The following is a 27,387-nucleotide window of genomic DNA, read 5'->3' as shown; positions in this document are numbered from 1 at the left end:
AGTTATGCAACCTGCTGCTTATTTTCAAAGTACAGAGTAATGTACACGTACCAGCACTTGATAGAAATTTTTCTAAGAACATCTTTCTGAACTTGGAGTTAAATCTAAATTTGTTTGAGGATTAATTAGCAGAATGTGTTTATTTGTAAAAGAATCAAGTAATAATGACAGCTGATTCCTGGGGTTAGCAGGACTTTTGGCTGAAATTGTTTTGAACTCTAGGATGATTTCTTTCTCCTGTTTTTGTACAACCACACCCAAAAAGTGTATGTAAGACTTTTCACTTGGGAAAGGGTGTTAGGGCTGAACATTTTAATTCCCTTTAGCAGCAAGGAGTTTCTTCCAGACTTCACCATCTGGATACTGGTGTTTCTTTACAGATTCTTCCTTCATTTCTGTTGAATAACCAGCATCCTATCAAAGACAAAGAATAGAATAGTGTTCATAACCACCTGGAACAAAACTCATATATGTGTTTCTGCTGCTCAAAGAAATGCTGTTTTCAGATTATTTGAAATGGTGAAGGATACGCTTTTTATTGGCTACATCTCGGGATTAAACTAATCACTTCCTTGACAACTCAGCCTCCACTGATGAAAATGAGCCCCAGTGTCTCAGACATGATGAAGATAAGTGGTCCAGATAACACAACCGCAGTCTAAACGTTTCAGTTCACTAACTTGGTAGGTGGTGCCAAGTTTTGTTCTGTTTGTGGCAGGGGGTGGGAAGGGCTTTGCACAACAGGTGTTCATTTTAAGGTCTCAGCTGGTGTTGGGAAGAAAGGCTGGCATTAGAGAAAGCCTTGTTGGGGCAATTTCACTTTAACTCCTGACCTTCAGGCCTTGGGAATTTGATACTGCTAACTCAAGAGACATTTGTAATTTCTAGATACTGAAAATAAGCTCTAAGGAGACTGCTTTGCACTCTAGGGTCTAACCTACAAGAACAAGAATACCAGGGTCTGGCAGCTCCTTGCTTCCTCAGGGATTCTCTGGCCAAGCTCACCTGAGGCAGCATGTAGGAAGCCTTCTTGATTACCACAGGATACCTGAAATGTTCATGCAGGTGGTCGACATATTCACACATTCTAGAAGGAAGGAATCAGATTAGGGCAGTAATTACAATCTTATGTTAGATGATTCATGTGGTACTAACTGTTAAAGCAAAGGCATGAGAACCACTCAAGAAAGGGCAGACTCCAATCGGGTGCATGTCTATACAAATCTTCCAACCGATGCCTCAGGTTCTTTCTGTAAAATAAAGTAATGTGAGGGTAAAGTCTCACGTGGGTGGGTAAAGTCTGTTTTAAGTCTACAGATGGTCTCCAACTTACAATGATTTGACTTAAGATTTTTCGATTCCGTGATGAAACAAAAGCCATATGCATTCATTAGAATTTTACTTCAGATTTTGAATTTGAATCTTTTCCCAGCTCGTGATGTGTGATACGATACTCTCTCATGATGCTGGGCTGTGGCGGCAGCAGCCCCCAGTCAACCATGCCATCATGAAGGCCCACAACGAATACACTAGCAACTGTTGTACTCCTAACAACCGTTGTTTTACACTTTCAGTAATGTATTCAATAAACTACAAGAACTATTCAACAGTTTATTATAAAGCAAGCTTCATGCCAGATGACTGTGCTCAAGTAGAGACCAATACAGGTGTGCTGAGCATGTTTGAGGTACACTAGGCTAAGTATGATGTTCAGTAGGTTAGGCATTATAAAACACATTTTAAAATACATTTTCAATATATTAGTATTTATCAATATTGATAAATATATTACTATTTCAATATTTTAGGGAGGGTTTATTGGAATGTTAAACTATCTCAAGCCAAGGAAGATCTGTAAAGGTTTCGTGACCCCCTGAAGATACCCATTTAGACTCCATAAGTATCTGGGATTATTTGGGTGCCTTTAGCGAGAGGTTAGATGAATAGATTAAAATCCCCCAGTGAGATCCCATCCAGCTACACACACGATTTAGAAAAAAGAGCACAGGTTTTACTATCAAACCAATCTGTTCAAATTTGTGGAGTCAACCACCTTCTAGTTTTGTGACTTGGGGCAAGTGACCTAACTCTGCTGCCTCACTTTGGTCATTAGTTAATCAACAGCTAGGACAGGCTGCCCAGGTGCCTGGTGCTGGGCACTCACCAAGGAACTGGCAAGATATGGCTGCATGGTTTCAGTGGACAAGATACTATGGTACCACCTAGAATATGTGCTATGTATCATCTATAAGAACAGACTACAGGTGAAGAACCAGCTGTATGGGAGAGGATGTTCTGGCCTTGAAGAATGAGCAGGGAATGAGCACTCCATGTGGTCACAAAGCAGGGGTGCCCAGTGGTGCCTGGCAGCTGCCCCGCCCACACAAGGACATTCCCTAGCCCCAGAGCAGCCTGATGCACTCGCACCTACTCGTGCATGCTCACAGTGTACCACTCAGCGCAGGCCCTTTTCTCAGCCCTCAAGACTGGCAGGACCTTTCATGGTTGGTCTGAACCTCCCCTTGGTCCCACCTGCAGGACTGAAATGAGAGAGGGCAAAAGCAGAATAACCTATGAGTGTTCACTTTTTATTGTACAAAATATTTCAGACATAAAAGGCACACCTATGTCCTCAGCTCCCCACCTAGAGAGAGAAACCATTACTTTATCACTGAGGCCCCCTATCAACCTTCACAGGTCCCATTTCTCACCCATCGCCTGGCGTTTGGTGTTTGCCATTCTCATGCACAGGTTTATGTTGTCACCATATAAAATTATGGCTAGGGATCCTTCTGCAATACCACATTTAATTCCAGGAGGAATGAAATGCATAATAAAGTCACTTTATTATATGTGACTTTATTATGTGACTGAGAGACTCGGTCAGTTAAGCAGCCAGCTCTTGATTCTGGCTCAGGTCATGATCTCCGGCTCCTGGGACTGAGCCTCATGTCCTGCTCTGCATTCAGCGAGAGGTTTTAGCTACAGCATTCTCTCCCTCTGCCCCTGCACCCTCTCCCTCACTCTCTGAAATAAATACATCTTTAGAAAAATAAAAATAGGGGGGCCTGGGTGGCTCAGTCGTTGAGCATCTGCCTTTGGCTCCGGTCATGATCCTAGGGTCCTAGGATCAAGTCCTGCATCTGGCTCCTTGCTCAGGGAGGAGCCTGCTTCTCCCGCTGCCTGCCACTCCCCCTGCTTGTGCGCATGCTCTCTCTCTCTCTGGCAAATAAATAAAATGTTTTTTAAAAATAAATCAAAATAAATCCATGTGTGTGCAGATTATTGGAAGACTGTCTTAAAGTTCACCTGGGACATCCTGAGAAATAAGATGAAACTAGATGTGGCCAGACTATGAAAGACTCCAGCGCTGGGACCAGGAGAAGCAGAGAATATAAATGTGATGAAAGCCATGTAGATTTAGAAAGGAAGGAATTCTGGGGGCGCCTGGGTGGCTCAGTAGGTTAAGTGCCTAACTCTTGATCTCACCTCAGGTTTTAATCTCAGGGTCATTGAGTTCAAGCCCTAGTGGACTCCATACTAGGTGTGGAGCCAACTTTAAAAAAAAAAGGAGTTCTGGTTTCCCCGGGTTCCACCCCACCTGCCCATCATGTACTTAGAAAACAAAGGCAGCTACCAAGAACCCACCATCTAAAAGAAAAAGAGATCTATTCACTGCTGGGACTCCAGTGAAATGGCCCCATGGGAAAAAGTGGAAAGCAAAGCCAGCTTGGCCTTTGAGTTATAGAATGTGGCAAAGAACAGAGTTCTTAGTGCCTCTGCTCTCCAGACCCGAATTTTATCCGACATTACCTGTTCTTGAGGCTTGCAGAAACGGATATGAAGTCAAATATAATCAGATGCTGAACCAATTCACAGAGGCCAACTCCACCAGCATGGGGGCAAACCGGAACTACAATAAAGACAGATCTCTTCTTAATGTCAAGTGGGGTGGGGGTGGGCAGAGGAGAGAACAGCTGAGGTAGTTTTCATTGCCCGCAGGTGATTACATCATTCATTATTACTTAGGGAGGAAATTGCAGGATGAAAATCGTCAAAGATTCCCTGATTCGGCTGAAAAGACAGTCTTTCCAGAGGGACCTGCCGGTGGGCGGTGGGCAGGGAAATGGAGGGTTGGTATGTGGCTCCCAGGCGCCCTTACTTTCAAACTTTTTGGCCATCAGCAACACTGAAAGGTTTTCATTGACACTTCCCAGCCTGCAGCTGTCAATCTGGAGAAACTGCAGGGCTTTCGCTTGAAGGAGTTGCTTAAATATCACTCTATTGTGGCACTGGAAATAGAATTAAAATAAATAAAACCAGCAGAAGAGTTAACCTGGGCCTTCAGGAAGCCTGGGCTATATTCTTCGCTCTCATCTGGCAGGAAGCGAGCCCTGACCATGCAGGTGGGGGTCCTGACTGCTCACTGCTTCGTAAATCTGCTAGCGGAAGGGTGTGAGGCATGCACAAGTCCCACTAACTGGACATCTATTAGGGAATGACGGTCAGAGCGGCTGGCAAGGGGGAGGCGAAGCGAAGCATCAGGAGGGAATGTGGTGATGGCGATGAGCAGGTGGCTAGGACGACGGAAACCCCAAGGCCAGCCAGCACTGCTCCTTTCGCTGGGCAAACCGAGAATCTCTTCCTCCACGCGGCTCCGCGCGTGGGTGGACGGCTGCGGGTCTTGGCAAGCATTTGTGCTCTGTTTATAAGCATGGAGAGTGAACGCAGTAATGTTTATTCAATTTGGAAGCTGGCTTTCTTAAAACCATACTGTGCGTCTTACGCCCTTGCAGGAGCAACTTCAAACTGCTGCCTTGTAAACTTTGATTAGATACTTTGGGAAAGATACTCGGCTTTACTTCGTATGAATTGTCGGAAAAGAGACAAATTTTGACTCTCTCTGACTGCAGACTCTACCAATGTGCTGTAAAGTATCCTAGGTTCTGAGATTATGAAAACTTCCCCCCTCAAAATAACACAGGTGGTGGAGCCTAACATACGCCAGCGTCCCCAGTGGGTGGCCAGTGTGTACTGACCCCAAGGAGATGTCACTTACCTGTTCTCCGGTGGCAACGCCAACCCCTAATGGGACCAGCGCCTATAAAACACAAGACAACCTGATGTTATTTCCCAAAGATTCTGAACTGAAAATCCTAATTTAAAAAAAATTTACAGTGGTTTCACTACTCAGAGCTGAAGGAGGAGATGTCCCTGCGGGGGCTGTGTAAAGTTTTAGGAAGGGCAAAAGGTGGGCAAGGAGACTATGTGTGCACACAGGAGGGGCTAGCTGCAATGCTGCCATGAGCTCCCTTCCTGCTACAGCTCTGCAGATTCTCCCTGCAGCCCCTTCAGTGGGTGTTCTAGGACCCTCTCTCTTCAAGCTTAGCCAGTGGGCTTAGATCCACTTTACAGGTCAGGCAGAGCTTGTTCCTTACCTGGTGAAACTCCTCACTGGGCGAATGCTGGAGTCTTCTTAACACAGCACTGCTCTCTCTGTGCTGCCCTCTGAAGCTACCTCACCCCCTCCACCCAGGCTCCGGCTGCTCCCCAAACGTCCCCACTGGGGCTGCCACAGGCACTTTCCTCAGGCGCCTTTGGTTTCTCCCCAGCTTATCTTCCCATTGTTTAGGGAATACAGCAAGGGAACCAATAGCTAACATGTCTGAGTCCTGCTGCCTGTCTGGTGCCGTGTGAAAGCCTGACTGAAATGGGTCCTCATCTACAGCCCGTTGGGACAGGAGCCACCATCATCCCGTCCCCATTTCACAGATGAGAAGCAGGTGCAGGGCTAGTAACTCGCCCCAGATCACAGGCTGGAAAGGGGTAAAACCAAGGCCTAGACTCCAGGCCAGCTCCAGAGCCAGTGGAAGCTTCTTAACCACTAGACAGGAAAACTTCCCTGCAGAAAAAAAACCCTTAATTTAGGAGTCAGGGGCTCCCATCCTGCTACCTGTCCTGCCTCTATGTGTGGATGGGGAGTCATGGGCTTCCCAAGCCTCGCCTCCTTGTCCCCAGGTGAGGAGTTAAAGTGGATGGTCAGTGGGGGCACCTTCTACTTTCCTGGTTTATGCTTCCAGAGACCTCTATATGAGTGCAGTTCTTTATCTCAAAACAAAACCAAAAACCAGAGTGGGGAAAAAGAGAGGGGTAGGAAAGCCACTTGGCTTACTCACTCTACCATTTTAAAGTATATGCTTCTGACACTAAATAGGTACCAACTTCTATTTCTTCCTTTTAAATATTTCCTGAGCCTGCTCTCACCTCGCTGCCCTGTCCCTTCTCTGCCCGCCCTCCGTGATTACTGCGAAAGCCTCCTACTTCTGCTCTTTGCCTCGTTTCTTTCTGCCTGTGTCACACAACACTGTACCACATCTCAAGCCATCCTACATGTTTTTTCCAGTCAAATCCTCTTTGATCCCACTCTCCCCTTCAAGACACTATGGTGGCTCACTTCTGCTCAGAGGGACCCATCACCCGGTCCCAGGGACCTGTCTTCCCCACACCCCCCGACGTGCATCTGCACTCCGCTGGGCATCTCCATGGCCCCACCAGGGCCGGCTGTCTCTGCAGCTGCCCCCTGCCTTGGGTTGTCTGTGCCCACATCATGGGATACTTCCTGAGGGGTTGGCCTCCCTCATAAAAACAAAACTTCAGAGGGCCGAAGCCCTGAAGAGCTTCTAATGAAAATCTCCGGGCAGGGGTGTGTGTTGGGGGGCAGGGGGCAGGTCCCTGTGTGGGCTGGTGGGCAGCACTAGAGCCTGGCTGCCCCCAAAGAACCCCAAGGTGAAAATCTTTGTCAAACCATGGCCTCTGACCCGATTCTCATGACTCCTCAGAAGCGTTCAGGTCTCTTTAAACTGACACGGTCCCCCTGTGGCTCCTGCTCCTCACCCCCCAACCTGCCATGCAGCTTTGCTCAGGGTCCGCTCGTGTCTTACCTCCCCAAGCAGCTCCACCGCTGTAGCCCACCCTTGTGTCTCCCTGCAGTGACCTTCTTCCTACTGTCCTCAGGACTTGGCACCCCTCCCGCCATGCCAGCTCTCTCAGGTTCACGTATCTTTGTTTCTCTGTGGCTTGGCTGTGATGTGGGTGAAGGCAGGGCATCCCTCAAACACAAGCCTCTGTGGAGGGCCTGACAGCGGGGGCTCATACCTTCGTGTCCTGAGAGAAATGGGGCAGGATGGTCCCTGTAGGACCCACAATTGCCTGTAGGACACACTGAGGTGTCCTACCTCTGGGAGGTGTTCCTCCCAGAATGTGAAACTGCCGGTCCTCAGAGTGCAACTTTCTAGATCAGGGGAAAGTATAGCAATGCAGAACCACCTCAGGGGGAAACCTGCTCAGGCAGGCAGGAAGGGACATAAGGCCAGCAGACCTACACCCTGACAGCAGAGTGTTGGGGGGAAAGGGGCATCAGAGGAAAACATAAAAGGGGAGTTAGAGGTGAGTGCTGGTTGAGGAGGGGGAACTTGAGAGTCAACATTCCGGGATGCCTGGTGGCTCAGTAGGTTAAGCCACTGCCTTCGGCTCAGATCATGGTTCCAGGATCCTGGGATTGAGTCTCGCATTGGGCTCCTTGCTCAGCAGGAAGCCTGCTTCTCTCTCTGCCTCTGCCTGCCACTGTCTGCTTGTGCTCTCTTCCTGACAAATAAATAAGTAAATAAAATCTTAAAAAAAAAAAAAAGACTCAACATGCCTCGTGCCAGGAGCAGGCACAGCTATGTTCTGTGCATAGATGCATGGGGCCCCCTTGGATGGACACCAGTGTATTCAAATCACACAACCCGTTCCTTCCCTGATTTCTCACTCTTCCAACAGCCTTTGGTTTAATGTGGCTCCTCGTGGAGCTTGCTCGGGTCAGAGGATACAAACACCTAGTGTCCCCAGAAGTTGGGAGTTCTCATAAGTGACCCGGCATTCTGGCTTTCTATTTATCAGTGCCGGACACTGGCTAAAGGGAGCCGCTTCCTGAGAAAGCATGTTCCTCAGATGTTCTGATGTACCAGGGTCTCCCTAAACCCAAGAGGTGGGAAGGCCAGTAGATCTGTGAGGGAAGTGCCCTGGTGCGGGGACCCTAGGCAGCCTTCTCTTGGGGTGGCCTGACCTTGGCATTAGCTAGCAAACCTTTTCTTTTGGGTCAGCCAGAGGAATCTACAATTTTGTTTCATTCGGGGTGAATAAAATATTTTAGTATCAGTCAGATTTCTGTATTTACGAAGTATGAAGTCGTGTCTATTAATCTTGGGCTTGCTGGACAGCCTTTCAATGTTTAGCAATTTACTGTCTCTAAAGAGAAACCTACAAGGAAATAAGCAAAGGAGTTTTAGGATCCTTAGCAAAGGATCCATCACAGCCAGTCCAGAAACCCAGCAAACAAACAAATATACTGCAGGAGTGGCAGAAGCAGGTGCAATTTTTCTACCTTGGCAATGGTGGCGTGTCCCAGAATGTCATCTGGGGAGGTGGGCTCCTCAATCCACAGTGGCTTGAACTCAGCCAGCTTTGCCATCCACTCCACTGCCTCAGGCACATCCCAGCGCTGGTTGGCATCCATCATCTGCATGGAGAGAGAGGGACCCTCTGCTGTGAGGTCTGCTGGTGCTGACCTGTGATGGGGCCCTGGCTCTAAGGGAAGAAATGCTGCCACTCAGTGCCCCCGATGGTTAAGCAAGACTCTGGAAGGGAGCCTGACATTTCCCCTGTGGAGGACCAGCACACAGCCAGCACGAAGGCGGCCAAAGTGCAGCCACCACGACTGGAACTGGGGCTCCAGATGCATCTTCTGAAAGAGGTGGCAAGCCAGTCGCAGGATCACTGTGATGTCTGCAGGTGTCCTGGGCTGGGCCCAGGAGAAGTGCTTGTGGGCCCCGGAGTAATGGCCCAATCTGCACCTAGGTGCCACCCAACCGTGTCTGTCTTGCACTGTCCATTGTTCTAGAAACTATTTTAGCACCTTCCCAATCATGCTCATCAGTTCTGAATTTGTTCACTAGTCATTTTGACTCTTGCCAACTACGAGTCTGGCACTGGTTAATCAATAACCCAGACTCTCCCATTGATGAAGCACCTACTCAACCGGGCATTTTATGGATTTTGTCCCATTTAATATTTAGAACAACTCTATGAAGCAGTTCACATTAACTCAGTTTACAGAAAAGAAAGCTGGCATGCAGAGCAGTTAAGCAAGTTGCCAAGAACAGGAAGTCATGTGAATGGCAAGTTCAGGTCCAGGCCTCTAACTCCCGGGCCCTAGCTCTCTGGAAGCCAGGTGCTGGGCGGGCAGAGATGATGAAAGGGCTTCCCCATCCCTGACATTAACACACTCAGAGAAGACAGACATGGGGATGGATCTGTCTAGTAGGAAGTGCTAAGTTGTATGAGTCCCCTCAGGAGCCACTATGAGGACTAGAGGACAGGACATCTAGAATCACTTTGTAGCATAAGTTATTTGGGTAAGAATGGCCCCGTAAGACAAAAGTCACATTAACTTGTATATAGGTAGTGGCACTTCTGATCCTAGGTCAAGGACTCAACTTCCATTTCTGTTAACTTATGAAACATGCCTCCAAAAACCACAAAAACATCTTATAGTGACTTTATAAAAATATTTTACACGTAATAAGAAACATCTTATAAAAATATGAAGACAGGAATCACTGATCCTTACATTTATCTCAGCAAAAGTTAGGCATTTCTTCCACCTTGGCTCCCCGAGACTGGCCTATTTGCTGAACCAGGAGGGACAGATTTGTTCAGGGAAACTAGATAACGACACAGGAGGGCACCAGTGGGGAACCTGTCTGCTCAGGTGTGTCGCTGCTAGCAAGAAGGAACAATCCCTAATCTAGCTCTTACTTAAGGTTCTGCAGAAGAGAATCATTTAAAACTATCAGCTCCCTCCATAGTTGTTTTTTATTTTTTTAAAAAAGAGTTTGCCCACTGCAAGACCACAGAGCTGTGTTTCCTCTCACATTCAGCTTTAACGTTCTCGTTGTTCTTTAATCCTTGCCTGAAGTGAGTTGTATTTTGGCCCAGGGCACAGGCTTCATGCAAGGCTGCTCTTTCTCGGTGGGCGGGGAGGACATTTACCAGCGTCTTCTCGGGTCCAATCATATTCCGGATGAGGCGGCACCTACGGATGTCATCCTGGAGATCAGCACCCACTTTCACTTTAAACCTGTAAAAGAGATGTGGCTTGGTAACTGGGACCTATCCCCTGGCAGGGCGAAGACACGCAGGTTCTCTGCTGAAGTGGCTGCCTCTGCTGAGAATTCACAGGTGACCTTTTCTAGTAGCCACCTGCCCTGTCCCCCTAGGTCTCAGACAAGTCACTGGAAAATGACCTCAGGACAGTAAGGCCTCCTCTCCTGCTGACCCCAAGTCAGGGAACTAGGAGAGCTGTCAGATCTTTTTTATTTATTTATTTTTTTAAAGATTTTATTTATTTGACAGAGAGAGACACAGCTAGAGCAGAACACAAGCAGGGGGAGCAACAGGTAGAGGGAGAAGCAGGTGTCCCACTGAGCAGGGAGCCGATGTGGGGCTTGATCCCAGGACCCCGGAATGAAGGCAGCTGCTTAACCAACTGAGCCACCCAGGGGCCCCATCACATCTCATCTTTGCAGAAAGAACCTGGCCTGTGCTGAAACTTGTCCCACGCATCCCTACGTGTCAGACTCTTCCTGGATGAACCCTGGCATCCTTGGTGCCTTTTGCTCCTGGCTCGCCTCCACTGCCCAGCCTGTGACAGGGAGAGTGAAGCCCATTATCACACAAACAGGTTATTACCTGGTCCAGCCGTCCTTCAGGGCCTCCGTGCAGAGCTGCGGGGAAAGGAGCACAGTTACCGTCACACACCCCGAAACTCTCTTTTGTCTAACGAGTACCCCGGTTGTCTCTGGTCTCCTTTCATAACCACTATGGCTGCCGCAGGAACCAGAGGAACCACCACGTGTTGGTGATGTAAAAGCAGGAGCGGCTTCCCCAACAGAGCGTAACTCCTCATCCTTGTAGGATGACGTTCTTTCCTCATCTCTACGGGAACAAGTTCTTAAATTGTTCACAACATTCCTAGGAGGGAAATGGAGAATTTCTATCCATCCCCCTTCTTAAAGGGAGGGTATTCTGCAGCCCCCTGAACACGTGGACGTACGGGAAACAAACAGAAGCTAGTCTTCCTCTCGGCGGCGAGGACAGTGTGATGGCAAAGTCACAAACCAACCACATTCCAACTGCATGCTGGGCACCAGCGCCAGGGCTGAGGGCCTTACACAGCTCACAGCAGGATTCTGAATCCCCCCAAACCACCCACAAGATACCTATCATTTCCCCATTTCACAGTGAGGAGATCAAGGCTCAGTGTGACACTGCTGCCTCTACCAGGGAATCAAACCCCGGCCTGTCATGATCCAGAAGCCAAGAGGGGACACGCTAGGTCACGGGGTCCCGCGCCCACGATGTGAATGGCTTCACTTCGCTCCAGCGTTACGTACTTTCAGAATGAGGTCTTGGGTCCAAAATGATTTAGAAAGGCTAACAAGAAAACTCCAGAAAGCCAGGAATATAAAACCTGTCCACAACACCAGGTCCGAGTGCCCACCTGCCTCAGCTTGTCGTCTGAGTAGCCCAGCCAGGCGCACGACGTGGTGTAGGCAGGGTAGCCTTGCATCAGCATTTGTCCTTCTGTGCAAACACAATGCCAGTCAACATTTTGTGCTTTCCAGGGACCTTCAGAATTACAATTGCCTTTATTATTATTATTTTTTAAGATTTGCTTTTTGACAAGAGAGAGAGAAAATGCGCAGAAGCAGGGGAAGTGGCAGAGGGAGAGGGAGAAGCTGGCTCCCCACTGAGCTGGGAGCCCGACATGGAACTTGAGCCCAGAACCCCAGGACCATGACCTGAGCCAAAGGCAAATGCCCAACCGATCAAGCCACCCTGGCTCCACAGTTGCCTTTAGCTAAGCTGCTGCCCCCAGAGAATCCAGCCTGTTCTCCTTCTGACCCTGAATTTCAAGTACACCCAGCCCCAAGCCCAGCCTCTGGCCACATTCACAATCCTGCAAATACCAAGGGTCTCAAACTCGCCCAGGTCTTCCTGTTTGTCACACCCAGGACGCCGCATCTTCCAGATGCAACGCTTTGTCAGAGGGCCTGGCTGCGGGGCACGGGCATTTGGAAAGATGATGTGAAGCCCCAGTGGACAGGGACCCTCAAAAGGACAATGACAACAAAAATAATGAAGGAAATTTCCTCACCACCCACCTCTCTCTTTTTTACCAACTTGACCTTTCTGCAGTATTTCTGGAAAAAAATGAGAAGCATCATCACTTTTTCAGACAAAAAAAGCAAGCTACTACATTATTTAGACATCAGTAGGTACCAGAAAACTTTCAGTTCCGTCACTCGAGTATGACTCACCATAGGCTTCCTCCTCAGTCAGGACGTCTGTGATGTACCTGAAATCAATGCAGGATAACAGCGTCCTGGGGTCCTGGCAGTGTGACAGGAGAGGGGAAAGGCCCAGATCAATTCATGAGCAGCTTAGGTTCCTAAGGACAGACTTATCCTCTCTGGGAAAGGGCATTCAGGATTTGTGTTAAATTGTTTGGTTCTGTCATTCCTTGGTACAGAGCTCTTCGGAGGGTCAGTGCCGCCTCCCCAAGACATCTTCAGGCCCTCGTGCTGCAACCCCTTACTCCCTCCCCACCCCGCCCCTCCCCAGACATCTAGGCTCCACCATCCCAACTAACATGGCTCCTGGAAGGAGGATCTGGCAGGAGGCAAGCAAGGGCTCAGCACGGGTTCAGTGGAGAGATGAGTACCTGGCATCCCTCTCTATTTACGTCACTGCTCCACACTTCACGGCTGACGGTGATGCTGGAGCAGCTCAGCAGGAGATGAAAGAAGGCTGGTCTCAGAACCAGGCCCTCCAGGGTCAACCCTGTGCCCACCATTTATTAGCAGCCTGACCATGGGCCATTTCCTCTTTTTTTTTTTTAATTATTATTATTATTATTATTTTTAAAGAATTTATTTATTTGACAGACAGAGATTACAAGTAGACAGAGAGGCAGACAGAGAGAGGAAGGGAAGCAGACTCCCCGCTGAGCAGAGAGCCCGACATGGGGCTCGATCCCAGGACCCTGGGATCATGACCCGAGCCGAAGGCAGAGGCTTAACCCACTGAGCCACCCAGGCGCCCCCCATTTCCTCTCTTGTCAACTCACTTCACCGACAGGACAGAAGGGATTCACCACGAACGACCCAGCACACTGCCTGGCCCTGGACCATCACTGGCTGCTCTCTCCCCACCTCCTCCTGCCCCTCATTCACTGCTCAGGCCATGCTGCCAAGGCCAACATCCTCATCTGGGCCTCTGGCTGAGACCCCTCCTCATCTCAGTCTAACAGCTGGGAAGCAACCAGTAGCTTTGCTCCCACTTAGGTTTTACTGTCACCAACAATACTCCACTGGTCTGTGAAAAAGTGTAAAAGCTGGGAACCCGGCCGGCTCAGTTGGTGAAGCATCTGCCTTCGGCTCAGGTCATGATCCCAGGGTCCTGGGATTGAGTTCTACAACCAACTCCCTGCTCAGCTCAGCGGGGAGTCTCCTTCTCCCTCTGCTTGCCTCCCACCCCCGCTCGTGCTCATGTGTGCTCTCTCTCAAAAATAAACGAAATCTTAAAAAAATGTGGGGTGCTGGATGACTCAGTTGTTAAGTGTCTGCCTTCAGCTCAGGTCATGATCCCAGGATCCAGGGTCGAGCCCCACACTGGGCTTCTTGCTCTACGACTCCCTCTGCTTGTGTTCCCTCTCTCGCTGTCTCTCTCCGTCAAACAAATAAATAAACATCTTTAAAATAAATAAATAAATAAAGATGTAAAAGCTCTTTCAATGCTGAGATTCTGCCTCTTTCTAGACTACTGGCCGCTACTGAAACAGGAAATAGGGTCCAAAAGAATGAAGTCTCAGGCATCTTCTCTAGTGGCCCTCAAATCATTCCATTTGGGAAGCCGCCTTTTACACCCCTCTGAAAGTCTGACCTTGTGCCTAAAGGCAGCTCATGTCTTTCCCCTTTGGATGGAGCCCCCATGCCACCTGCAACCACATCAGAGAGCCGGTGTGATAGCCTCCTGTTTTACTTTCTCCCAGAGAAGAGGCAATGTCTGCCCACCGACAGTCTTCAAGGCCATGGTGTTCTTTGTGTTTCCTTAATTGTGATGTCAAACTCTTGCTGACCGCCAGGGTTTCAGCAACCATGCAAGACATCATCACCGTGAGGCAGCTGATGCTCAAAGAGGTTAGTGACATGTCTAAGGTCAACCCACCAGGAAGTGATAGAGCCCAGATACAAAGCCAGGTCTGCCTGGGTGTGAAGCTCATGCCCCTTAACTTGTCCAGACTTTTTTTCCTCCTCAGCTGCCAGGTGTTCAGCTCTACCATAAACATGTCAAGAAACACGGAAACATCGAGGTGCCTTATCGTCAGTGTTTGGCTCCTTCCCTTCTGCAATCAGACAGCTGGAGACCACCACAGTCTGATTTGTCACTTCCTTTTAAATTCAAAGTGACCAGACAATATCTTAATAATATATCGTACATATTATTAAGATAATAATATCTTAACATCCTCTTGTTCTTCAGGAAGCACTTTATTTGGTCTTTAAACAAGTTCTACAAGGTTCTCAGAGAAGTGACGACAATCCCCTTTTCAGAGTTATGAAACAGAGGCTCAGGGTGTTTGCGTTACATGCGAAAACTCCATAGTGGGGGAGGCAGGACCTAAACTCAGTGTTTCCCGTGCACCACTCTGTCTATGTGAGCACAGCCAGCTGTTACTTCAAATATCAGAAAAGAAATACTAGGATCTAGTGGGATTTTGCTTTGTCACCACTACAGTGACCCAAAGACAATACTGAATATATTTACTAATTACCAAAAGCAAGTAATCTATGAAATCCATCTCATTTACATTACAACGTTATTATAATTCTTTAACATTATAACAACATTATACTTACCATGTCAACAAGTAACTTCCACAGAGGCTTGGAGAAAAAAGAAAGAGAGAGAGAGAGGGAGAGAGAGAGAAAGAAAGAGAAAAGAATTGTAAAACATGTGTAAAGTAGCTTTTTTTTTTCCTAAAAGAAAAGGAAAACTCCCACTCTCAAACACCTGCCCTCTGGCCCACCTGTGTGCCCAGGTCTTGGGGTCTCTAATGCTGCCTCCTGACTCCTTAGCTTTGCTGCCCTCCTATTTCTTTCTCTGCCCTTTAAACCTACTCCTATAGTTTCCTAACTACTGCCAGGGAGATAAAGAATCAAACAATTCTTTATATTTCTTTTGGAGGCCTGCTGTAGGTCTTTTGCCTTCAGAAGGTTGTTCACAGAGTAAGTGTTCATCTCTCTGCCACATGTCGGATTTTCCACAGAGCAAGTGCTCCTTTGATGAGTTACCTTTCCCTCCTGCTTGGCCCACAGGTCCCAGATGGCGTTGAGAACGGCTGCGGTAGCCAGATGCACAACACCTTTCTCAGGACCGATCTGGTTAGGAAGCAAAACACATCAGCATTTCTTAGAAATGAGAGGTATTTAGGTCTCCTAGCCAGGGACACATTTCAAGACTTAAAAGGCATCAATAAAGGCTCATGTAGAGGTTAAACTTTTTTTTTTCTAACCTATAGAAAAGTTGCAAGAACAGCACAAAAAACTTATACGTTACCCCCCTACTCTCTCTCTCTATATATACACACATATACATATACAAATAGAACATATATAATATTGATTTTACTGAACCGTTTAAGTTGCAGATACCATGCTTCTCAAACCCTAAGACTTCTGCATGTAGGACCTAAAAACAAGAACGTTTTCTCACATAACTGTAGTAGTATAACGATCAAATTCAGGGAACAGAACATTGATAGACTACTCTGTCTAAAAGACAGTCCATAATCACATTCTGCCAACTGTCTCAATATTTTATTAACATATTGCATTTGGTTGTCTTGCCTCTTTAGACTCTTTTTATCTGGAATAATTTCTCTTGTTCTTCTCAAGCTGCTGTTGACATTTTTAAAGTGCACAAGCTGGCTGACTTGTAACAGTGTTGGTCTGGAGTTCCTTCATCACTGGGATTCAGGTCATACTTTTTTGGCACAAATTTTAAGCAGACAGTAATGTCACTTTGGTTTTTTATTAGGGTTATTATCTTTCAGCACTTAGGTAAGTCAGGGTCCACTCGGCTGTTGCACTGTGAGGTTACCATTTTCTCTAAGTATGGAGATTAATATCCCCAAATTTGGGCATGCATTGAAGATTCTTGCCTCAATCAGCTATGGCTACAACATTTGCAATACAGTGATTGTCCAACATTACCATTCTTTTTACATTAAGTTTGTATTCTACTATAATGACAAGCTTTTCCTGGTTGCTTGTTCACTACCTAAATGGACTCATGATTCTTGCGTTATTCCATGAGTTACAAGCCATTACTAACGTATTTATTTTGATCCTTGAATTGTCCCAGATTTGGCCCGTAGGAGCTTCTTCAAGGGAATGCCTTGAAAAACAATTTCAACTTGCTTTTGCAGAAAGTTCAAAATGAAATCCAAGGCAAGATGGCAAGTGCCTTCCCTTGTGCCTTTCTCCATGCATGGACAAGACCTGGAGCAGAGGTAGCAAAAGACAGAGCTGATGTCAGGAGACAAGGCAAGGACCCAGTTATTGGACTGACCTTACAGGGATAGACTCCTTTCTCTAGAACCTCACTCTTTTCATGCCTTGAACTTAGGGTTCAAAATACAGACCTTTACCATAAAAGTACTCTGGTCTCTATCTTCTTAACTTTGGTTAAGAAATGTAAGACTCACATTTCTGGCTTTAATAACTTCCTCTCTTAACTCCAATACTACCCACATTATCTCTCCTCCAGAAAGGCTGCCTATTCAGTACTTAATCTTCTAGGGGGTCTAGAACACTTCTCCATTCAAGGAGTGGGAGTAGAGATGAGGTCCATAGGGCTCTCAAGATCCAAATGTGTCCAGATTCAAGTCTTATAGAAAGGAATCAATTACTTCCAAACACTGACGGTCTAAATAGTTCAAGCCCTAATTTATCTCGATACAATGTTTGACCTTGGAATTATAAGCCTGTTTGTTTTCGTATTTGTTGCCATCAAAGGACATCTTAGACCTTAGTAACACTACTTATAGAAGCATTCTTTAAAAATGGCCCTTACCCATCTGAGCTGCCCGTCACTTGTGAGCTGCCTGTAGAAACCTCTGAAGTCACCGATGATGTCCCTGAGGTCCGTGTTAAGCACATGGTGAGCGAGGGCATTCACAGCACAGACCACTATTAAGTAAGGATTCAATTCTTAAGTATGTTTGGGTATGAACTCAAAAAATTAAGACATGAAAACACCACAAACTAATGTGGGCGTTTTATGAAAGAAACTTCATATACAAAAGATACTTGTTTTTAAAAACTGCCCAGAATATGTCTTCTTGAAGATACCATCGTAAGTGATACCATCCATATGGAATAGCTGTTAATCCATAGCTCCATCTGAGTATAGCAAACACATTTTGAATGGTTGCCAGGTGAAAAATAGAATCACAGATATGAAAGTTTATATAATATTCCCAGTTTATTTTCTTGTTCACTTGGGAAAGTGTCTGTCCAGGCACTTGGGTTTCAAAACCAAACCTTGCTAACTCATTGTTCCTAAAAAATAAGAAGGGTCTTACTTACCACCGAAGGGGAAAAAAGACAAAAAAGAGAGAGAGAAGTACCTTCTAATTAATATCAGGCACAGAAAATATCTTGAATTCACAATATAACACACTATTACAGATGAAAAGGGGGCACCTCCGTGGCTCAGCTGTTAAGTGTCTATCTTTGGCTCAGGTCATGATCCCAGCGTCCCAGGATCAAGCCCCGCATCGGACTCCCTGCTCAGCGGAAAGGCCTACTTCTCCCTCTCCCATGCCCCTGCTTACATTCCCTCTCTCGCCGTCTCTCCCTCTCTCTCTCTCTGTCAATTAAGTAAATACATACATACATACATACATACACACATAAAATCTTTAAAATAAAATTTAGTGCATTTGACAGAAATTTGGGTACTGGTGATCATCCATGGTATGGGACAATCTACTTCAGGTTTGCTTTGCTGCCATGGGTGAGAAATTTGATCTGAAGAAGTTGGCCATTGAAGGCAGTGCCTTGCTGACTGACTCCCTGGGATTGTCTAGCCCAGGAAGGACAAGTCAATAAAGCCTATGAATGACATGGGTTCCTGGACCTTAGGGCTGGCGTGAACCCTTACAGCTGTTTTTTGTCTCTTTAGAAATTTTTCTTTCTTCATATTTTTTCCCTCTGTTAAAAGCTGTATTTTTAAATTCTATCCATAAAACAATAACTAGAACCCTCCCTCCCTTTCTCACACACTTTGCTAGCACTGCCTTCACAGTAATGAGGAAACCACTATTTTTTACTTTTTTTTTTTAAAGATTTTATTTATTTATTTGACAGAGTGAGATCACAAGTAGACAGAGAGGCAGGCAGAGAGAGAGAGAGAGAGAGAGAGAGAAGAAAGCAGGCTCCCTGCTGACCAGAGAGCCCGATGTGGGACTTGATCCCAGGACCCTGAGATCATGACCTGAGCTGAAGGCAGCGGCTTAACCCACTGAGCCACCAAGGCACCCTTACTTTTTTTTTTTTTGATCATAAAAGAATGAACAAGTAAGTAGGCTGACAAAGGCACAGAAGAACTGTGATGGACTAATGGAATTTTTTTCAACTTTAATGCGAATGCCATATAACACATTCAGTGAGACTGGTAAATTGCCTGAAACATGGAGGAAGGTTCAAGTTAAAATGGGTTCTCTCATGTTGTGGTCGGCAAAAGGCGGAAGCCGACTCTATCACCGCCAAAGAGCCATTTACTAAAGGCATAGAGGATGGAAACTGATTTATCCCTGGCTGAGGTGCCCATCAGGACAGCTGGGAGGGGACGGGAGTGGAGGAGGAAGAGAAGTCAGTGAAGGCCCCGAAGCACAGAGCTCAGCAACCAGGGAGAGGAGCCTCCTATCTCCTATCTCATGTCTCAGTGAGCACGTGGGGTCCCTCCACTGCGCACCCGACTCAGCAAAGTTCAAAGTCTAGGCTATTAACAGAGTAGTTCCAGAGGCCCGTCCCATAACATATTTTGTAAGTTTGCTGAGTTTTATGCAACTTTTGGGGGCCGCCCTATATTGCCTGCAATAGAGAGAAGGCAGCGTCGTAAACTTGGCTTAGACCAGACACAATTACGGGGCCGGAGAAGCTGACACACAGCTCACAAACCTAGCGTGGTCAGCGGTTACTGCCTTATGGAAAACATTAACAGCAAATGGTTGACTTAATGGAGAAGGAGAAGGAATCACTGCCGAGTCTCCTCCTGCTACCTGATAAATTCCTAGCTTCAAGGAATAATCTTTAAGATTAATCTCAAAGGCTCACCTCTGTTCTGAAGCTGCCCAAGACCCTCCTGGACAATGAACTAACCTTCTGTGTAACTTGCGCCAGCTTTTGAAAAATCTATCCTTCTCATGCTGCATGATCCTTTCTTTTATGGCTGTATGTCCCTGAGACGTTCGTGCATTCTTTCTCCATATACTCGAGATTCTGTCTCCTTTGTCTGTCTCACTAAAATCTCTCTCCAGTGCCTGACACATGGGAGAACCTCAAAGGAAGTCTGTTACAGAACTGGCTAAAGGCACGATGGAAGACCAGCCCCGTGAAAAGTGGGACAGTAGCCACTTTGCATCCACTTAAAGTACAAGAAAAGTTCCCTTGTCCTTACACACACGCATATTCACGCACGTGTGTACATGTGCACACACACCTTTCGTCTGCTTGACAATACTAAAATCTTTCAGTGGACCAAAGACTTCTACTTGACAGTGCAAATAGCTGACAGGGTGAGGTATTGCATCAGCACCAAATTTAGAGAATCCGTGTCCTTCCTTCTTGGATCCTCACACCTCAACTGTCATCATTTGGCTTCAGACCCTCATGATCCACAGAAACTGATCTGGCAAAGGTCACCTTTTGTACTTTTTGAATTTTGTATCTTGTACATGGATTAAGTATTTCAAAACAAAAATCAAAGAGATCATTTGTATTTAAACGTTGAGGAAAGACGGGCACCTGGGTGGCTGAGTCAGTTAGCGTCTGCCTTCGGCTCAGTTCATGACCCTGGAGTCCTGGGATGGAGCCCCACATCAGGCTCCTTGCTCAGCGGGGAGTCTGCATCTCCCTCTGTGCTCTCCCTCTTTCTTTTAAACAAATAAAAAAAAATCTTTTTTAAAAAATGTGGAAAGAAAGCACTCAGGGAGGGGCTAGCTGAGCAGCTATCTGGGCCTCAGTCTCCTTATCAAGAAAATGAGGGGCCTCAAGACCCCCACTGAGCTCTCCCCAAATCTGAGAGAAGAACTAACTCATGGCTTGTGCAAACCTGCTTTGCCCAGATGACAGCTCTGAACCTGGGCAACCAGAGGCCCTTCCGCCATGAGGACCACTGCCCGTCTGTCTATGTCATATCTCTGGCCACCTGCTTTTCTCAGTCAGAGAAATAGGCCAAGATTCATGGATATGCCCACAGTCCATTGACCCCTGCGAGGAGAAGGGCCAAGTTCTGCCACCATTTCATTTCTCCCCATGAAACAAATAAACCACAAGATACTGTTTTTACTCACCCTGAGCAGTGCAAATACAGAGAAAAGTAAGGTCACAACTGGAATCTAAGTGAAAATGTAGCATTCTAGAACCTTATAAGAATATTCCACTCACCAACTTCCGTGCCTTTTCCCAGAGTGAAGGTAAGCCCATACCCCTTGAGCCCGTCTTCCGCATCCGTCTCTAAGATGACATAGGCAGCCGAGTAGTCAGGGTCTGTGTGCTGTGGGAAATATGCACCCCACCCCACAACACAAACATGAGAAACCCAAAGGTACACCTCAGAGCATCACATAAGAAGAGAAAACACAACAGGGGATGTGCGCGAAGAGCTCCAGTCTGATGCAAGCCTTGGGGCACCACCCCCCCCCACCAAGTGGAGGAGTTCTGAATGGACAAAGGGAAAGTCCTCCTGACAGATTCATATCATTTCAACGAGGGCAATGTATACATTTTTAGTGCCAGTTTGCAATTATGCCTCCTCTGATGATAAGCTCAGATTGTAATCCAGGAGTTTTCGCCCAAGCTACCTCTGCCAGCTCTCTGAACAGAGCTGCATTCATTCACAAGCAGCCTCAGATGGAAGCAGCCAAGGCTTCAGAGCGCCTCACAGAAAACTGGACTTTTCTTCGCTGCAGCCCGTAGCAGGGCTCAAAAGACAACGGCGCTGGTTCAGAGGAGATCACTGGGGGAACGCAAGGAATTAAAACCTCAGGACAAATTAGCCCATTTTTTGTTTTGTTCTTTTTTTAAACTTGCTACTATCAAATGGTATTTTGGTAAGTGTTTACTGACTGTGATGAAACTCAACACTACCTGTTGATGGGGGGAGGCAGAAGTGAAAAACCCAGTCTGTGTCTAGAAATTTCTCCTACAGTGGGGAGAAGAAGCTAACACACAAGAAGCAGGCGAGGACTACTGTGTGGTCAGTGAGAAGGACCCTGGAGAGTAAGGGAGCAAGCAAAGAGGAAGCAGGGGACAGAGACATGGGGATGGACAAGGGACGGCACGGGGCAAGAGAGAGCAATAGGAAACCCTGAGCCTTGTTAGACAGAAGGGAAATGCCCCTGGGGTGGCAAGTGAATGGAGACAAGACTGGAGAGGTGGTGTAGGGGCAGACAGTGGAGACCCCCAGAAGCCAGGCAGAAGATCTGCATGCATCTATAAGGAAAGTAGGATGACGGATTTTGCATAGGGCGGTGACAATTTATTACGGTTTTTATTGTTATTATTATTACTATATAACATTTGTTGCTCTGGCACACTACTTTAAAAGCTATTTGATTTAATTTAACCCTCATGACAATATCACAAAGTAGGTGCTAGATTATCCCTACCTGACAGATAAGAAAACTGAGCTGTTGTTGTTTTTTAAAATTTTATTTATTTGAGAGAGAACAGGTGAGAGAGAGAGAAAGAGAGCATGATCTGGGGGTGGGGTAGGGCAGTAGGAGCACAGCAGACTCTCAGGGGTTCAATCCCAGGACCCTGAGATCATGATTTGAGCTGAAGGCAGACGCCCAGCCCAATGAGCCACTCAGTTGCCCTTAAACTACAACTTTCTTAAGGGAAAATGTATCTGTGCTCCCCCAGCAACCTGCACAACTTCTGATACGTAGCCGGTGCCCAGGAACCCTTCACACTGAATGCCCTCCACGAGGCTCTGATGCCAGACAAAGGCCGCCTGTCTACCATGTTTGCCTCTTCCCTTTCCCTGGGTTTTGGGATCTAAACTGTCTCTTTAAACTCGGTTTCCGGGGCGCCTGGGTGGCTCAGTCGGCTGGGTGTCTGCCTTTAGCTCAGGTCATGATCTCAAAGTCCTGGGACTGAGCCCCCTGTCAGGCTCCTGGCTCAGTGGGAACCTGCTTATCCCTCTCCCTCTGCCCTTCCCTTTGTTCATGCTCTCTCTCTCTCTCAAATAAGTAAATAAAATCTTAAAAAAGAATGTTACAGTTAAAAGCCATGGTTACAGAAGCTCTAATAATAAGAGGCAGGACGTGGTAAATCTCTGGGAGAAATACAAACTATGGAAGCCAGGCAGGGAGCACTATTAGTGGCATGGATCTGAAGCTGGAGGCGGCTTTATGATGAAATTAGAATCTGAGGTGGTTGGTCCAGGATGGGGAGCTGTTCAGTAGTGGGAGAGAGCATGAAGGGCAGGGACAGAAGAATCACCCTTGGTGACAGTGACAGTGAAGAGACAGAAAAGGGAAAGACTGGAGTGTATTTAAGGGTTGGTGACAGCCTGGTTCGGCTCCTGATTTCCTGAGAGGCAAGATTCAGAAATGAGATCTGGAATCACTGGTATACAAGTGGGTACTGAAGCTGTACACACAGAGAGGGTCTTACTGGGACCAAAGCATGAGACCGTAGGGCCCTTGGGGCCTGAGCCTTGCTGAGGGAAGAAGCAGGGTCAGTAAAGGAAGCAGCAGCAGCAGCCAGCCAGGGTGGAAGGGGAGGCAGCTGACAACGTGCCACGCAGACTCTGAGAAAGGACCCTGGAGGCAGAAATAACAGTCCATCCCAAAGAAGGATGGAGACAAAGTTCGCTTCAGATGAAGGAGGAAGGAAGTACTTACTGTAAAGGAAGGAAGGAAGTGCAAAGGTTGGAGGCAACAGGGATGAACCAGTGATTTAGTCTCTGGTGGGGAAGGAGCAGACACAGAAGCAGAAGAGGGTGTTAGGGTCAAAAGAAGGTGATTCCAAAGTGCGAATCCCTGTCTATATGTGATAGAAAAGGAACCACTGGGAAAAGAAACTGAGGAAGAAAATACTGGAGATAGGGGGAGGAGAATGGGGCCTCCGCAGTCAGGGAAAGTGGGGATGGATTCTTTTGGGAGAAGGACAGGACTCTCAGAATAAAGGGAAACACGGGGGTGAGTTGGGAGACCGACAGGTGGAGATGGGGCCCAGGGTGCATTTGTTTTCAGTCTTCTCCATGATGCGGTGGGCAGTTTTCCAAGTGCTGGGGGGTGTGGGACTGGAAGCCAGAGGAGGGGGAGCGTGGTCTGGGAGCACAGCCACTCCTGGGAGCTCAGCAGACAATGGGGAAAGAAGAGGAAGAGTATGGGCTGGGAAGTGGTGGTGGTTGTGGCACATGTCAGCTGGAGCTGGGCTATGAGCCCACAGCCCTGGAACTCTCTGGAACCTTGATGAGTGTCTCGACAAGCAAGCAACTTATAATGCAGGCCTGAGTGTTCCACATTTCCTTAAAGGGGAATTAAAAAAAAAAAAATCACAGATGCAATCCTTTACTTTTAAGAGGTTGGGGGACAGTTTCAGTTTCTTTCATGAAAATATCCTGCTTCTTCTGATCAGGACGCCGCCTCTGTTTATTAGTGCTGAACAGAGCTGAATTGCTGAGTTCAGCATGCTGTGAGGGCTCGGAAGCAATACCCCAGGAACTGCAAAGCAGCGCATTCTAATAAGAAGGCACATGAGAATCAGCACACAACACACCTCTTATCTCTGGAAGATAAATACTTAAGTATTTATGAGTTTGTAACACAGGTATCAGAGAATCTCTCTTGATCCAGAGGTCATAAACAACTTAGACCCAGAGACAAATTCCACAGTTCTTAAATTACTCTACTTAAAACCAGGCTACTTCAACACTTCACAAATTCAAAGCAGTGAAAAATCTAGGCCAGAGCCCCTTTTACTTCAGTTTCCTCATATGTAAACAGTAATTACAGACAATACTTTCTGGTGGCATTCTCTGTATCAGGCACCTTACGAGCATCTCATTTATTACATAAAGCAGATATTATTATACCCATGCCGCTGATAAGAAAACTGAGGCCTTGTAAAGAGCCTGATGTCCATTGGCAGATGAATGGATATAGTAGATGTGGCATATATACACAATGAAATACTACTCAGCTATAAAAATTTAAAATGTCATTCGCAAGGATGTGGATGGAACTAGAGGGTATTATGCTGAGTGAAATAAGTCAATCGGAGAAAGACAATTATCATATGATCTCACTGCTATGTGTAATTTTAGAAACAAAGCACAGGATCATAGGGGAAGAGGGGAAAAAAATAAAACCAGAGAGGGAGATAAACCATAAAGAGACTCTTAATCACAATAAGCAACCTGAGGGTTGCTGGAGGGGAGGGAGCTGGGGGAAGGGGTAACTGGGTGATGGATATTAAGGAGGGCACATGATATAATGAGCACTGGGTGTTATATAAAACTGATGAATCACTGACCTCTGAAACCAATAATACATTATATGTTAATTAATTGAATTTAAATTTTAAAAATGGAAGAAAAAGGAAAACCAAGACTTAAGAGAGTGAGTGGTTTAACCCACAGCTGCTACACTTCAGAGAGCCAAAGTGGTTGCATTAGAGCAATTGTTTGATTTTTACAAGCCAGTGAAGTTTCAAACATTTGGAGATCCACAAAGGATTGCCAACTGGGTGTTTTTAAAGTCATTTAACATAAGAAGGAACACAAAGATTTTAAAAAGTGGGAATAACTTCACCTCAGAATAAAGGACATACTTTTAAACATAACAATTTGTTTAGTCAGCATTTTCCACGAGAGACCTATCTTTATTTTTTTTTTTTAATTTCTTTTCAGCATAACAGTATTCATTGTTTTTGCACCACACCCAGTGCTCCATGCAATCCGCGCCCTCTCTAATACCCACCACCTAGTTCCCCCAACCTCCCACCACCCCCCTTCAAAACCCTCAGGTGGTTTTTCAGAGTCCATAGTCTCTCATGGTTCACCTCCCCTTCCAATTTCCCTCAACTCCCTTCTCCTCTCCATCTCCCCATATCCTCAGATTTATTTGTTATGCTCCACAAATAAGTGAAACCATATGATAATTGACTCTCTCTGCTTGACTTTTTTCACTCAGCATAATCTCTTCCAGTCCCCTCCATGTTGCTACAAAAGTTGGGTATTCATCCTTTCTGATGGAGGCATAATACTCCATAGTGTATATGGACCACATCTTCCTTATCCATTCGTCTGCTGAAGGGCATCTTGGTTCTTTCCACAGTTTGGCAACCGTGACCATTGCTGCTATAAACATTGGGGTACAGATGGCCATTCTTTTCTCTACATCTGTATGTTTGGGGTAAATACCCAGTAGTGCAACTGCAGGGTCATAGGGAAGCTCTATTTTTAAGTTCTTGAGGAATCTCCATACTGTTCTCCAAAGTGGCTGCACCAACTTGCATTCCCACCAACAGTGTAAGAGGGTTCCCCTTTCTCCACATCCCCTCCAACACATGTTGTTTCCTGTCTTGTTAATTTTGGCCATTCTAACTGGTGTAAGGTGGTATCTCAATGTGGTTTTAATTTGAATCTCCTTGATGGCTAGTGATGATGAACATTTTTTCATGTGTCTGACAGCCATTTGTATGTCTTCATTGGAAAAGTGTCTGTTCATATCTTCTGCCCATTTTTTTTTATATGATTGAGAGACCTATCTTTAAAAAAAAAATCTCAAGTACCCAAAGAGCATGGGTAATGAATGTAATGATATCACCTTCCCACGTAGGAAGCACAACATTAGAGGGCATACTAGAGTCCTCTGGTACTCATTCCCCTCCCTCCACACGTAATAGGTAAATATCATCCTAACATAGACGTTTCTCACGTCCCCTCATGTATGCACACATTCCTTACAGACTCATGCAATTTTTTCTCCTCGTTGGACTGAGGGCAAGGAGGATCCAGTGGATGACAGCCCTCGGGGAGACCCTGTATAGAGCTCCTTCCTATATTTGGGAACCCCTGCAGGGACCCTGGTATGGATGGAGGGTTTCCCTCCAAACACTGTCAATAAGCAAACATGCCCTTCAGTATTTAGGTAGAGGGCTGTGGTTTTACAACTTCTCCAAAGACTGGTACTTGCATAACTCTCTACAGTGACAAACCCTTCCTAACAACGTTTTCAGGTAATTTCATGAGGCCCCTCACATGCCTCAGCATTACCACGGGCTTGTCTGGTTTTCCAGCCAGAGTGCGACACCATTTCAAAGACAGGCCCAAGATGCCCAGAGAGGTTAGCGTCTTCTATAGGTCACACAGCAAGTTGTGGGGGAGGCAGGATTCTCACCCAGAACAGCCAGGTCCACCACCACAACCCCACCAAGGTTTCAGTGCAGCAGAGGCCAGCAGGGGTTCTAGGCTTTCACCGGTGGGGCTCCAACAAGAGCATTTCGCTGTTGCACATTACGCATTCTACCCTTTCCAGCAAAATACGAATCATAAATGTAACAACAGGAAGCGCAAAACGTCGACAAAGGCGGGGGCGGCGGGGAAGCCCAGGAGTTGTGGATAGTTTCGGGTTACTTTTACCCCCCCCCCCCACCCCCTTCCGGCCTCCTCCCCGGCAAAAGCAACGGCTCCAAAGTGGGGAACCCCCGCGACCCGCTGGACTCCCCGCGCCCCGCTGGACTCCCCGTGCCTACGTGGGCCCGGACGTCCGCGGCAAGAGGCACCCGGCAGTCGCTCAGCGCTTACCATGGCGTCGGAGCCGTGGCCCTCCAGCGACGTGGGGAAGCGCACGTCGCGCACCGAGAGCCTGGAGATTCGGCCACGCACCATGTCGCCGCACCGCCCGAGCTGCCCGCGCCGCCCGCTCCGCTCGGGACCCTGCGCGCGGCGGGAGGGGCAGAGCCCGGCCCGGCGGGC

The 27,387-nt window shown here is 46.9% G+C and overlaps 1 protein-coding gene across 2 annotated transcripts; it reads right to left on the bottom strand.

Annotated features, from left to right (window-relative positions):
- Window positions 1–121: 121 nt before the first annotated feature.
- On the bottom strand, window positions 122–27,387 carry ENOSF1 (enolase superfamily member 1). Of its 2 annotated transcripts, XM_059409302.1 has the most exons (16): window positions 27,217–27,387; window positions 20,841–20,949; window positions 17,242–17,357; window positions 15,459–15,545; window positions 15,024–15,050; window positions 12,423–12,495; window positions 12,267–12,305; window positions 11,603–11,685; window positions 10,792–10,826; window positions 10,093–10,180; window positions 8,426–8,560; window positions 5,060–5,101; window positions 4,163–4,292; window positions 3,814–3,913; window positions 1,006–1,087; window positions 122–414 (listed from the first exon to the last, which is right to left on the bottom strand). In XM_059409302.1, exons 1-16 carry the CDS (start codon window positions 27,298–27,300, stop codon window positions 313–315), a joined length of 1,332 nt encoding a protein of 443 aa, XP_059265285.1. In that variant the 5' UTR covers window positions 27,301–27,387; the 3' UTR covers window positions 122–312. The 2 variants fall into 2 exon arrangements, with proteins under 2 accessions (XP_059265285.1, XP_059265286.1); XM_059409303.1 differs by lacking the exons at window positions 17,242–17,357; window positions 27,217–27,387 and having other exon boundaries at window positions 20,841–20,903.

The sequence above is a fragment of the Mustela nigripes genome, chromosome 8 (genome assembly GCF_022355385.1).
Source record: "Mustela nigripes isolate SB6536 chromosome 8, MUSNIG.SB6536, whole genome shotgun sequence".
Classification (NCBI taxonomy): Eukaryota; Metazoa; Chordata; class Mammalia; order Carnivora; family Mustelidae; genus Mustela; species Mustela nigripes.
The sequence above is the reverse complement of the archived record's forward strand: the minus strand, read 5'-3'. Positions and strand labels throughout refer to the sequence as shown.

Bases quoted from the DNA above. Each gene is read 5' to 3' on its own strand.
- ENOSF1 (XM_059409302.1), bottom strand. From the start codon at position 27,300: ATGGTGCGTGGCCGAATCTCCAGGCTCTCGGTGCGCGACGTGCGCTTC. The intron at 20,950-27,216 runs GTAAGCGCTGAG...TATTTCCCACAG, and splicing joins GCCACGGCTCCGACGCCATG to CACACAGACCCTGACTACTC. The intron at 15,051-15,458 runs GTAACTCATCAA...TTTTTCTCCAAG, and splicing joins GGGCCAAGCAGGAGGGAAAG to CCTCTGTGGAAGTTACTTGT.